The 13,603-nt window shown below is 41.9% G+C and overlaps 1 protein-coding gene across 1 annotated transcript in view; it reads left to right on the top strand.

The window, feature by feature from the left end:
• The window catches only part of ELP3 (elongator acetyltransferase complex subunit 3), an 87,764-nt gene that overhangs the window by 43,767 nt on the left and 30,394 nt on the right, over positions 1-13,603 (top strand). Inside the window, exons 11-12 of the mRNA XM_028521182.2 lie at positions 10,148-10,238; positions 13,339-13,404. Of these exons, the coding sequence (XP_028376983.1) occupies positions 10,148-10,238; positions 13,339-13,404 (157 nt within the window). The remainder of the gene's footprint in view (positions 1-10,147; positions 10,239-13,338; positions 13,405-13,603) is intronic.

Raw genomic sequence — 13,603 nt, 5'->3', positions numbered from 1 at the left:
GGTCAGGGTCAGTTAGATGAAGGACTATAAACCTTGGGGAAACAAACTCATTTCAGGCTTGGACCCTTATCAGAAAATTGACAGTGTTCTTAGCAAGCAGGTTTCACAGGATTTTGTGCATTCTTTCTTAGGCTGAATTGCCCCAGGGAACCGCCCATTCCTGCCCAGGGCCGCACCCACCTCCAGCATTGTTTTGGGCTTAAATCAGGCAGGGGAAGTAAGGCGGCCAAGAGATTAGGAGACTTCTTGCAGACAGAATGAGGACTCAGGCTATGTCAAAGCCCAGGGCTGAGGGTCCATCACCCCCTTTTTCTGTAGCCCCCCAAGTCCTTCCCTGAGGGTCCCTTCATGACTGTGCCTGTCTTAGGTCATCCCTCCCTTGAGGAATCTTACCCATCATTGGCTAACCAGTCATCTGCCTGGGGCCAAGCAGGGTGAAGTAAAGGGACAGAGGCGGTGTTCCTGCCAGGGAGATAAGCTTTGTCTCCTTTGTGGCTTATGGCCCTAAGGTCTCTTACTCAGCCTTAGCCAAGGGGGTTACAGCTTCTGAAACCAGGCAGAGCAGTCCCCAACAGTAACTGAAACTGAGGAAACCAAAACCTCAGATAAGGGGGGGAGCTACTGTACAAGGTCAAAAGGTAATGTAAATGCACGTACAGCCTATTGTTGCAACTAGTACCCACTGAGTACAAAACTTGGCATTAGTAATAATACAAAATAATGACCACCGAGAATAAGCAGAATTGTCAACCAAAGGAAAATTACCAAGGCTATAAAATAATGGAGTTGCTTACCGGTCAAAGGACATTTAGATCATACTTCTGCCACAACATATTGATTTCTTAACTTCCTTAAATTACTGGTCCAGCTTAAGGATCCAAATTGCCTCTATGATCTGTGTATTTTAAAATACACTTAAAAATACTAAGGAGACAGTTGAGTGAGTAGACAGTTGAGCTGTCAGAATCGTTTGCATTGTCCTTCCCCCTTTTCAGCCTGTTCGGCACAGTCAAGTCCAGAAGACATTAGGAGGTGCTGAACAGTGTAGGCAAGTCACTTGGAGAAGTCGGGAGCCACAGGGCCAGAGCGGGGTGAGAAGTGAGCTCCTGTGGAGGGAGCAGCGGGGTGGTGCAGCTCTGAGGCCCGAATGTGGCGAAGTGGGCATCCCGCAGAGGGCTGATCTGGCACAGGATGCCCGGGCTGACAGGGAGCAGAGGAGAGGACGGCAACAAAACACAGGGTGCTTGCAGAAGCTTCATCTAGCAAGTATGACCTAATATGTAGATAATATTGAGGATAACGGGAGCTGAGTTTTTTGTTATCTGAAAAGAGAATTACAGGTATGAAAAAGGAGAAAATTAAAGTGTACTTTGTGGTGTTTTGGAATGGCAGTGGTGGGGGGTGGAGGCCATCTGTGTGTGTCCCCTTTTCACAGTCTATTTAATGTCTCATTTTCTTTTTTTTTGCATTTTTGTGCTGTTTCTTGGTGATTTCACTGTTAAAATGGCCTCAGTGTAGTAATGGAAGTGTTGTGTAGTGTTTCTAAGTGTAGGCAGGCTATGCTATGCCATATGAGAAAATACATGTGTTAGGTAAGCTGCACCCAGCCATGGTTACAGCACCACTGGCTGCAAGTCCGGGGTTACTGAGTGTATGTATGTGTGTCCTTATGCAGAAACACAAGCACAATAAAGCGAGTTATGTACTGATCCATTGATGGAAATGTTGTGACCAGAGGCGCATAGGAACCTAACCCTGTATTTCCTCTAGGAGCAGTTATGACATTCAGTCATTAAGTGTTCACGGCAACTCTGTAGAACATACCTGCCACAGGTAGTGGGGTTGACTTGTTTCCGAGTGCCCCCCACAGCGTACCTACTGATTACAATGTGGAGAAGGGTAACCTGACCTTGGAGAGGCCTGGTGGCCACTCAGTGTGAATGTCAGCAGTTGCGGTACACATCGTGGTGTTTGTGCTGTCACTTCTGTGTCATCAGCCAGAACTCCGTAATCTGAATCTAATCCCGAGGAGGCACCAGACAAACCCAAATTGAGGAACTTTCTAAGAAAATAAATGTCTATAATCTTCAAAATTAGGGGAATCGAGGAAAGGGTCCCATTTTGAAGGGGGCTGAGGAGACGTGACAGCTAAATACAACGCGATCCTTTTGCTGTGAACCACACTAGTGAGACACTGGTGAGGCTGGAGTGGAGACTGGGACAGTAGTCAAGTGTTGATGCTAATTCCCTGATTTTGGTGGTCGTCCTGTGGTTATGTTAGAGAATATCCTCGTTGTAGGAAACACTCAAAGTGTTCTAGGGGTGTTGGGATGGACATCTTGGTTCAGTTTACTTTCAAATAGTTAAGGAAAACAGTTATTTGTACTGCATATGGGACTTTTCTATAACTTTGAGATTGTTTCAAAAAATGGAAATTAATACGATGGAAAACAAAGATGCAATAAGTATTATTAGGAAAGACAAAAAACGATGATTTGCATTTAATGAATGTGGGCAGCCAGAGCAGCGTGAAAATACCACTTCCCAACAGCAGAGCATGGCAGTATCACTGTTCTGTGGGTCTCAGCCTGCGGATCCTGACCGTCTCAGCTAGGAAGGCCAGAGGCACTTACTCGGCCTGATTACTTGTGGTGGGCCCCCACAGACATTTACCCCAAGTGGGGGTGGGGGGCGGGGGGCGATATAGTGGTGGGATGAGCCCTTGTGCTTTCTCCTGTGACTGTGAAATGCACTTTATCAAAATTGTTGGGGAACTCTGTGAGGGACAAGATTTATTACGGTCCTGGAGGGTGCCCGACAAGCCCACAGGCACAGCAGGTTTGGGGGGATGGGAGAGAGCACAGACCTGGAGCTCTGCCTTTCTTAGGAGTTGAGGGTGGGGCCTAGGTTTTTAAGGGTTCACTTTTTATTGGCTAATTTAAAGCCTAAAATGGGAGTTAGGGTACAGGAAGGGAGAAATGGGGTTGCTCAAATGGTCAGTTATCCAGGATACCCAGGGCTTTCTGGAAGAGTGAATTTCATGAGTGGAGGCACCTCAGTCCTCATGTGGTTGTTTGCTGGTGGCTGTGACTGCTGCTAACATGTTTATTCAGGATGGATGCCTTCTGAAATGGATGCCTTGACAATCAAAAACTTAATGTCAAGCATTCACAGTACAATCAAAATGCTTAATGTCAGGCACTTAAACTACAGGGTAACCAAAAGATTACACCTCCCAGCATGGCAACAGATATCACAGGACAGAAGTTGCACAGCCACAGACGACATAGATAGGTAACTCATAGTCATTCAAGGGGGAGGAGGCGCAGATCACACAGGCAGTCAGAGGAAGAGCTTGCCCTCGCCCCTGCACTTTCAGCTTTACACTTTCTGCTGTAATCAGTGAGTCAGGAGCAATAGAGGCATTGCTATAACATTAAAAGCTTAATTTTGTAGACTTTGAAACATCACCGTGGGGCACTGTTCTGAGAGGATTTTGAGAAAACGAGCAGCGAAGACGGTCTCTATAGAAAGGTTGTAGAGAGGCCGTGACAGGAAGAAGTAGGGACGTGCACACAGAACAGCTGTAAGGCTGTATGCTGAGAAAGGTGTGAGTAGGGAAAACCTACTCGAGGCTGATGAAAGAGACCTCCCTGTGCTCAGTTCTCCTGTCGTGACCCCGTCACCCCGGCCCCCTGGGGACTCAGCCAGCAGCAGAGCCCCGGCCTCGCTCTGGCCCTTCTGTTTCCGTCGCAGCAGCACGTCAAGTAACGGTTCCCGGGGGACCGGTGAGCGCAGGCCTAGCATTCAGGAGTGCCACTCTGTTACTTCACATGTTGCAGGTGAATTAGCACTTAATGGAATACATGCTGTAAAACAAGAGGTAAAATCTCCTTAGAAGTGTGGAATTAGCAGTGTCTCTAGTGAGTCTGAGGACAGTTGGTCATTGAAGGTGGTGATGACTCAGTTCCCGACACAGTGAATGCCTTTGGTGGAGCGAGTCATCTGGAGTCCAGCTGTGATGTCGGATTTCCATGCTTTGGGGCAGATAACTCGCTTCACTTTGACTGTGATTCTCTTCTAGGCTTTTTAGTGTAAGGATTAAAATCTTTATGGTATTTTCCACTTTATTTTTTATATTTTTTGTTTTTAGTACAGCTATTATTTTGGTATACAAGTTTCTATTAGAATTCTGGCTTTTTTAATGTTACTAACTTACTGTGGATTAATGTTCAATTCAGCATTTGTTCTTCTGTAAGCATGGGCAGAATTTCTTGAGATACATTTTTACTTCATGTTTTGCATTGACTATTACTGAACTATTACTATGAATACCTGCATAAGAATTTATTCAAATTAATTATAATTTGCTTACTTTCTACGCACTTTTATTTCTATTTTCTTTGTATGTTACTGCATAAAAATGATTCAGATTTAGTTTATATTGACTTGCTTTTCGTTGTCAGTAATCACTGAAATTCTAGAGCAGACCTTTGCAGTGCTGAGGCATGAGCCGCTGTTCACAAGTCCCAGTACAGTTCTCTTTAACAGTGTGATTTTATACTTTTTTCCAGTAGTCTGTAGAATGTTACTGATTATCCAGAACTTATATTTTCTTAATTTCCAGCTATATAGTACTATATTGATATGAACAAAGTAATATTTTCTCTGTAAAGCTACTTTAAAATCACTTTCAATATATGTATTAATAACAGTCTCACTTTATTTTTCCAAAAATTTCCTTGTAAAATTGGGATGCATCTTTACACAGAAATACATTTTATATATTGGCAGTTTTTGGTTAAAGACTTAGCATAATCTCCATAGTTATAATTTTAATGTAGATAGTAGTCTAGCATTTTAATTTGTCTTATTCGGTAAACTGTTCTCTAATGTTGGACATTAGTTGCTTCTATGTTTTTTTTATTTTTTTAATTGTAATCTTCCTAGCCTCCACTACAGCTAAAATGCATGTATGCAGAACTTTTACTCACGTCAGAGTTACTTGGCAGAGCGGTGCAGCCCAACACACGGTGGGAGAGATCTAAGCGTCTCTGCTGCTGCTGCTGCTGCTGCTGTCGTTGTTGTTTCTGGAACAGGGGGGTATAAATGAATGCTTTAATTTTCGCTAAGTGTATTGGTATGATTTTCCAAAAGGATAATACCAGGTTAGGGTAAATAAATAGTTGCTGGTTTTACCACAACACTACAGATGATCATGTTTTTTATTTCATTTACCTAGAGGTGTTAATTTGTATTTCCCTAGTTACAACAAGGATTAACATTTTTTTCCATGTAACTGATTATGTTTCTTCTTATATCAGTTGTCTGTTTATACATAATTTTCCAGTCATGGAATTTGGATCAAAAAGGAGATGGCACTTTTTATTGAAATAGCTCCAAAAAGAAGCTTCATAAATTTTCCCTTTCCCTTTCCCTTTTAGGGGCCTTTGAATTCTCTCCTCCTGCACAGATAAGAAGACAGGGGAGCCAAAAAGCCTTGTCCACGGTCACCTAGTACACTTAACACAGCAGTTTGGTAGCTGTGCTCGGGCAGAGCAGCCTTGTGTGTACACATCTGTGCAGGGGAAGCACAGGTGTTTAGAGACAGGACTAAGTGGCTGAGAAACCTTCTGATGGAAGAAAAGAGAATCACAGGGTTTTGACTCTGCATCGTTTCTTCTCTCTTCAGTTTTAAACTTTTAAAGAGATTCTGAGAATCTCTAACTACTGGTGAAAGAGAAAGCTGCCTTATAAAGTGTTTCATCCAGGCAATTTTAATAATTATAGTTGATTTATTTCTGATTTTTACTGTAAATCGTAGTAAATGGAAGTCACATATGTCTTTGTGTTCTGTGTCTTCAGAACATCTGGCTGTTTCATTTCTACCGATGACAGCTTCTGCCATTTGTAGGCCGTATGTAAGTAGTGTTCATAAAATTTTAGAAACTGTTTTAGACAGGTTATCAACAGGGAGGAACTGAGGAAGGAAAGTAGAAGGGAAGATATTTCAAGTGAAAATAAAGTGTTTTATACTTTTTTCCTAAATACTATGTTTTACTAATTGATTACTGATATTTTTAATTGGTCATGTCCCTTGCACCCTCTGTTTTTCCCCTTAACTAACTTACACTACTAATTTTATGACAGTTGAGTCAGTAACTTCTTACCGGGTGTTGTTACGAAGCAGCACCCTAACAGACGGTTCTGCATTGCAGGCCTGAAGGGTGCGGTCTGTGAGATTCTGCCCAGACACGCGGCAGAGACCCTTGAAACTGGGGCTGCCCACTGGCTATTTGGCAGCAGCCTCCTCAGTACAAGACTTAAATCACTGCAGAGCGTTAGGGAAGGAATGCCAGTGTGCCGCCAAAACCTGCTTCTGAAGTGTGAGAAGCTTCAGGCCAAAAAAGCGCTGGACATCACTTTGAAAGGTTTTTTTTGATGAGCAAGTTGCAAATATTAGCACCACTAAGACTGAAATACTACCTGTTGAGCCCTGGCCAGGCAGCACAGTTGATGAGAGTGTCGTCTGGATGCACCAGGTTTGTGGGTTTGATCTTTGGTCAGGGCACGTACCAGAATCAGCCACGAATGCATAAATACGTGGGACAACAAATTGATATTTCTCTCTCTCTCAAATCAGTAAATAAAACTTTTAAAAAATATACTACCTGTTGAAATAGAAAAGTGAATATTATTAAATGTAATTTTTCTTCAAGCCAAGAAAGTGCACCTAGATTGAAGCAAATTGAGAAACCTAAAAATAACTTCAGTTGCTACCAAGATGGATGGAGCAAGTTCATATGGCCAGTAATCTCACGTGGGTTTCGAAGTTCTAGAAGACTGTAACGTTGCCTTTCTGTCCAGATCGCTTAATACACACTGCTTTCCCATAGAAGATGTTCTGCATACAAAGAATTATCTTCCTTCATTTTCAGTGACAAAGGCTTTATCGCTGAAAGTGGAGATTGCCACATTCCTATTCTTTAATGAGGAGAAACTCCCATCTGGTGCACTCCAGGCATGTCGCTGCCACAGGCCCTTAGAGCCGTGTTGCATTTTTGTAGTTCATAAATTTAAAGACAGAAACTTTGGACATCATTTTAAAGCCCTGTTTTATCAGATACTCAATGACTTGTGCTTTGGGATCATAGAGCCCCTTCAAGGACACGTGACCCGTGTGGTTTCGTAGGAACTTATACTTGGCTTGATGCTCTGCTCTCTCTCGAGATTACTCATAATTTTTTAAGGTGAGGCCCTCTGTTCTCATTTTGCACTGGGCCCCCAAGTCACTAGTGGGCCCTGCTGGTAATTCTTTCTGTCCACTTAATGCTTAACAACCCTGTATAATAAAACCTACTCCTTAGAGTGTTTAATTTCATTGCAAATTTCAGCGTCTTTTCAAAGTACTGGCCCATAGTTGGCAATATTTGTAGAGCCCTCACCTGTGGAGCAGTACCACAGAGGCATTGACAGCAGCATCCCTGGCATCTGAAGAAATGGAGTAAGGGAAGGGATTGTAGAGGTGCAGAATTCTGCAATTCTGCAGGGATTGCAGAATGCTCGGGAGAGTGCTTACCGTGAACAAATAAGTTATCTGATTTAGCAAGTAAGTAAATATGCTAAAGATAAGAGAGCCAGATTTCTCACTGTCAGTCCCTCTCTCAAAGGATTTATAAACACTGAATGATGAAAAGCTGGAAAGAATACTTAAGCACTGGATTAGAGTTGTAATTTTCAGCATGAACTCATGGGCGTTTTAATTTATATATGGAAATAGTTATAGGTATCTGTTTTGCTGTATCTGTCGTGTAATTAATACTAGAATGGTTGCCATCAGCTTTTATCATGGCATCCACAAGCATGGTTTGTGTACATGTATGTAAATGTGTATACATATGTTCCTTAGTGGTGTGCACTGAGAGTGTCTAGAGAGAGTGTCACCTCAGCCGTTGTGAGCACAGCGAGTGCCCAGATCTTGATGTCTAAATACCACTCTTCACTGAAAGGAGTCAGGGCTGCCTGGAAAAATGACCGGTTCCAGGGCTGGTGCAGCTAAACATACAAGATAAACTTGGAAAATCTTATTTCCAGAAAGTAAGGAACTATTCAAAGAATGATGGGAACGTGTTGCAAGAATTCAGAAGCCAGCCTGAATTCATGCCCACGGGCCAAATCTAATTTAAGCAAAAGAATAATGTGTAAATACCGGATTACAACTCACTGAATAAAACAGGAATCCATGAGTTCATAAATAAATGAATGAACAGGGAAAGGGGAAGGCTCTTCCTTACAATACAAGCTCACTGAATAAATGCAGCTGTGATGGTAGAAACAGCTAGGACCATCGGACACCATTGCAGGGAGGGCGACACCGACAGGAGTCACCAGTGCGTGCCAGACGGGCCCTTGCAGGGCTGATGAGGGAGGGGCAGGACATGGTGGGATACGGTGTGTGTGTTTCCACTCTCATGCTGTGAACGGTGTCCTCTCTGCGGCCTATTTGATAACACTTTTTAAAAATGTTTTTGTGCTGTTAAAAACAGCCCCCAGGCGTAGGGCTGGGGCACTCTCTCTCGTGTTCCTAAGCACAAGAAGGCTGCGATGTGCTACATGAAGAAAATACAGGGTCAGATAAGTTTCATTGGGGCGTGAGTCATAGTGCCACTGGCCCCAGGTGCAATATAGTGAATCAGTGTTAAGTAAAGTGCCTTTAAACGGAAACACAAATAGAACAAGGTTGTGTACTGGTCAGTTAAGGAAAATGTGACTCGAGGCTCACAGGAGCCTCACCCTGCGTTTTCCCCAGGATCAGTGCTTCAGTGTTTGCTAGTTCAGGGTTTGCGGCGCCTTTAACACAATGCAGCCACCAGGAGTACCAAGAGGTGAATGTGTCTGTCATGTATGGTACTGACAGTGATTGCCATTGGTTTTATTTGTTCATATCATGTATAAAATGTTTTTACATTTTACTTTGTGAAAGTACATGCACATATTTGTGAGTTATTTATAAAATATTTTACAGTAAAAAAGGGCATTTGGAAAACTTTAACTTTGGCTCTGTTATTCTTGCTCTGAATTCCCTGGTGAGTTGTCTTAGAGAATTTTGACTTATCATTGTTTTATAGTGTCTTTATGGAAATTACTGACTTCCAGAGCCAAGTAGACTTATTGTGTCTAGTTTTTAATGCTAATTAATTGGCTTTTGATACTTTCTAGTGAGTGAGAAATATCTTATTAGGGTTAATGGATGAAGTAGCTAATTGTGTTTACTTAACATTTGAAGAGGTAAGGAAAAAGAGAAGGAAAAGATTCAAGTTGATTCAAAAGCAGAAATGAGAAGAAAAGATAATTGTGTATTCTGCACCTTTCTTCTAGTCAACCAGATATTGGAACAAATGGGGGCCTTGTCTTTGAGTAGAAAGCAGGGGGCGCTGAGCATATTCTTCAGGTTTTTGAAAACTGCTTTCTCTTCAGATACTGATTTTTGTCTAGAAGAGGATGTAAAATGGAATTCATAATGTCAACTTCTGATTGAAGGCTCCTTAATGTCTGGCCCTTGACACTATATTAATTCTGGGAGATAAATTCTGTGTCCTTGTATCTGTAGGCAAGCTGTTATTCTTCTGATGCAGACTCGCTTCTAATTTAGGTTTTGGGAAATAGGAAAAAAAATATTCTTTGAGACCAGTTGTTGGGTAAGCCAGGCTTTTGGTTACTTGTCATTCAGCAACTATAAACAAAATGGATTTTGCTTAAAAAAAGAAAAAATAGTTACATTTTTTTTGTTGTTTTGTTTAGTACAAATGTCTCTTCGGTCAAAAATCATTACTGATGGTTACTGTATAGTTGTTTCCACTTTGTAATATCATAAAGTGATTTCCATCAGGTGCTTCTCAGAAAGCCCTGAGCAGTGGGTGAAAACCATAATCACATGGGTGGGAACACTGGGGGGCAGGGAGGCTCTGAACCTCGCCTCCAGGGGAGAACACTCAGCCTCTTCTTTTCTGATCTGCGTGGTAGGGTTTTTTCTTTTTTGGTTTCTGTTTTTGTTTGCTTTTTTTTTTTCCTTTTTAAAATATTCCTACCCTACTGCTGTAGAGAATGATTTATATTTTGCAACCACTCATCTTTTTTTCTCCTGCAGAGATATCCCAATGCCCTTAGTCAGCTCAGGAGTCGAGCATGGTAACCTGAGAGAGCTGGCATTCGCAAGAATGAAAGACCTGGGAATACAGGTAAGAGTCTGTCTGTAAGTGTTGAGATCAGAGGACTCTGAAACACAAAAAGCTGCAATGTTTTCACACTTACAAACATATGAGTTTGGTCCAAAAGCTTTCACACGTTGAAGGCATCCTTCCTGAATGACATTTTGGAGTTGAAGCTGGTGGTTGCGAAGGCTGCGTCTCATCCCTTACACCCCTTCTGTTCTCTTCTGAAAGAGTTGTTGGTGTAACAGGGTGTTTTTACCTACTCAGATTGCCAACTATGTGCTCAACTCCCTTTTTAAAAAACATTTTTCTTTTAAAGTATTGAGTGTTCAATTCTTGACTGATGGTTATAGAAGAATATGAGAATACAGCATTTAAAGAAAAAAGGATTACATGCATGAAGTAATTACCAGACAGTGCGATTGCCACAGCATCAGTCCCCCTCACCCCACCTCACCCTCATGTCTGTTCGCTCAGTTATTTATTTCACAGGTATTTACTGAATACGTCCTTTCTGCTGCCCCTGGAAGCACAAAGAGCCCAGGGGTCTGCAATTTAAATCTTTGTAGGTGATTTTTTTTAAATCTTTACCCAAGGACTTGTTTATTGCTTTTAAAGAGAGAAGAATGAGGGGAGTGGGGGTGAGAGAGGAGAACATCGGTCCGTTGCCTCCCATCTGGGCCTCTGTTGGGGATCAAACCCGCAACCTAGGCATGTGCCCTGACCAGGAATGGAACCTGCAACCTAACCAACTGAGCCGCCTGGCCAGGGCTCTCTAGATGATTCTTAAATCTCCACAGGGTTTCAGACTCAGGGCCCTAGAAACGACTTACAGCTGCTGAAGAGAGAAGGCCAGGAGTGGTGTCAGACTGAGCATTGGTTCCTGGGCTCTGCCTTCCAAGATTCTGATTCCTGAGGTCTAGAATGGAGCTGTGGGGTGTTCACATGCATAATACGAGGTGGGGCCCAGACAAAAACAGAATTATCATCTGGAGGGCGGGTCCACCGTAGTATAGGCTTCCCCTGCTTAGTGAGTGTTCTAGCATCCCATCCACCTGCAGTGTACTAGCGGGTGGTGCTATGACGGCTGTGTTCAGCCTCAGTGCATGGTTTTTGTTTGGGTTTTTTTGGGGGGGTGGTTGAAGACTCTTTCAACGCAGTTGCCCATTTCATGATGGGTGACTTACGAGCGCACCACCTGCCCACAGTGTGCTGAGTATTCAGCAGTTTTTGGCCACAAACGGCATGACCCCCATGACCCTCCCTATTTACCCAGTTTGTCCCTGAGTGGCCATTTTTGTTTTCCCGGATGAAAAAAAGTCCTCAAAGGGAAACATTTTGCTGATGTGGAAGAGATGAAACAAAATGTCAGAAGCACTAAAAGGGCATCAAAATCAACGAGCTCAAAAACTGTTTTGAGCAGTGGGAAAAATGTCTTGATAGGTATATTGTATTAAATAGAGAGTACTTCGAAGGTGACAGTTCAAATGTAAGAATACACAATTTTTTATAAATAAATCCTGGGGTTTATTTTTTTTTAGACTGCACTTGGAAATTAATTGTTTTGAGAATTGTATATTATGTTTGAAGACTTACCAAAGAAATTTTATTCTCTTACCCAAATTATTATGGAGAAAAACTTTCATAAAATTGTCCACAGGAGAGCTTGTGAACATTATTGGATTATTCTCCCCCATTCTACCCCCCCCACGCCCCCCCCCAAATTAAACAATTTTAAGTTCCAGAGAAACAGCTCACGGTGTTTATGGTAATTAACAGCACCAAGCAGGATGGTGTGCCTGCTCTGACCGTCTCCTCTGAGAATGCCGCGGCAGAGTAACTGAGCTGGCCCGGTTGTCCTGATAACCACATCATCCCGCTGTTGTCGTTAACCCTGCACCCTCATAAACCTCGAGAGCTTCTCAGTAAACTGTGATTAAGAGCATGTAAATGTAGTATGTTCACATGCATGTTACTGTATAGAACTGCTACTGTTTTTAATAAAAGACAAGGTGTAAATATAATAGATGTGCAGTTACAGAGACCTGTGGTCTTTGTTTGCTATAAATTTTTGTTGAGTTCATGAAATCTGCATCAGTGAAGCATTATTGCCTTGGACTGCTTCCTGCAGCATGGAAATAGCTTTGTTTTTATAGGACTGAATAATGAGCTCTTAATATTTCTTGTGGAGTTATGTTTATATATGGCAGTCCTTCTTAAATACACTGTTGGTAGTTTCACTTGCATGTCATGACATCATCACATTTTCTAGGATGATCTTTTCCTACCAGTAGAATATGTTAGAATCCGGAAAATAGTTTTTATAATTTATTCTGTAGGGAAAATTGACCATAGGACACACGGTTGAACACTAGAAGGACTTTGTAAGTATAAATGTCAGGCTGCGTAGCATGTGGAATAGAAGCGAGAGTGGCATCACACGTGCTTGGCCGTGCAGACCAGCCCCTGCATGCACATCATCTGCAAGCGGTGTCTCTATGCCTCCCAAGGACACTCAAGGAGCTGTTTGTGACTGTGCCCCAGGTCATATGATAAATGGGTCTGGGCCTCTTTTTCCCTTTCTTCTTCCTTTCCTTCTCCCTCCCTGCCTCCCATCCTTTTTTCCACAGTGCCTGTCTTTGCAACACAAAACAAAACAAAAAAAAACAGCAGTCTTTAGCTAAAGACTGTTTTTGATATTTTTAAAGTGATACAACTGTGATGATGCAGTTAAAAATATATGGCAGGTAAAAATATTAACTGTCATAAAGTGGTGAGAGTTTTTAAAAATCAGGAATACAGTTACATTCCCTGGTTAAAACTATTATCATGTTTTAGGATGCATGTTCTTTACTTCCAATATTATATATAGATCTTTGAATTCTAACTTTAATTTAAAAGCAATGCTATATACTAACTTCGTACATTTTTCATTTCATGTTTCCAGTCCTCAGATTTATTAAAGATGGCTTCATTTTTAAATGCAGTTCTTTTTCTCAATGTAAATTATGTCCAAACTTAATTTTGAACCCAGGGTTTGGTGGAGAGGTTTCAGTAAAAATGAAATTAGTTACTGGTTTTGTAATTAATTGCCTCCCTTTTTTTTTTTTTTTTTTTTTTTTGCCAGTGTCGAGATGTAAGAACCAGAGAGGTTGGAATTCAAGAAATTCATCACAAAGTACGGCCATACCAGGTTAGTTTCTTCGTTTCATTGAGAGATTAGGTCCTGTTCATCAATCTTTTGTCAAGCCTGGATCCACTCCTTCTTACCAGTGGGTCTGAGCCCTAGAAGCTAATGAGTAAAACTAAGAGCACAGAGTAATTGTGAATCAGATACAGATGTCAAGCCAGGAATGCCAAGTGTGAGGGGGGCTGAATTTCTAGAAGAGCCA

This window comes from Phyllostomus discolor, chromosome 8 (genome assembly GCF_004126475.2).
Source record: "Phyllostomus discolor isolate MPI-MPIP mPhyDis1 chromosome 8, mPhyDis1.pri.v3, whole genome shotgun sequence".
Classification (NCBI taxonomy): domain Eukaryota; kingdom Metazoa; phylum Chordata; class Mammalia; order Chiroptera; family Phyllostomidae; genus Phyllostomus; species Phyllostomus discolor.
This window is presented reverse-complemented; position numbering and strand designations above follow the sequence as displayed.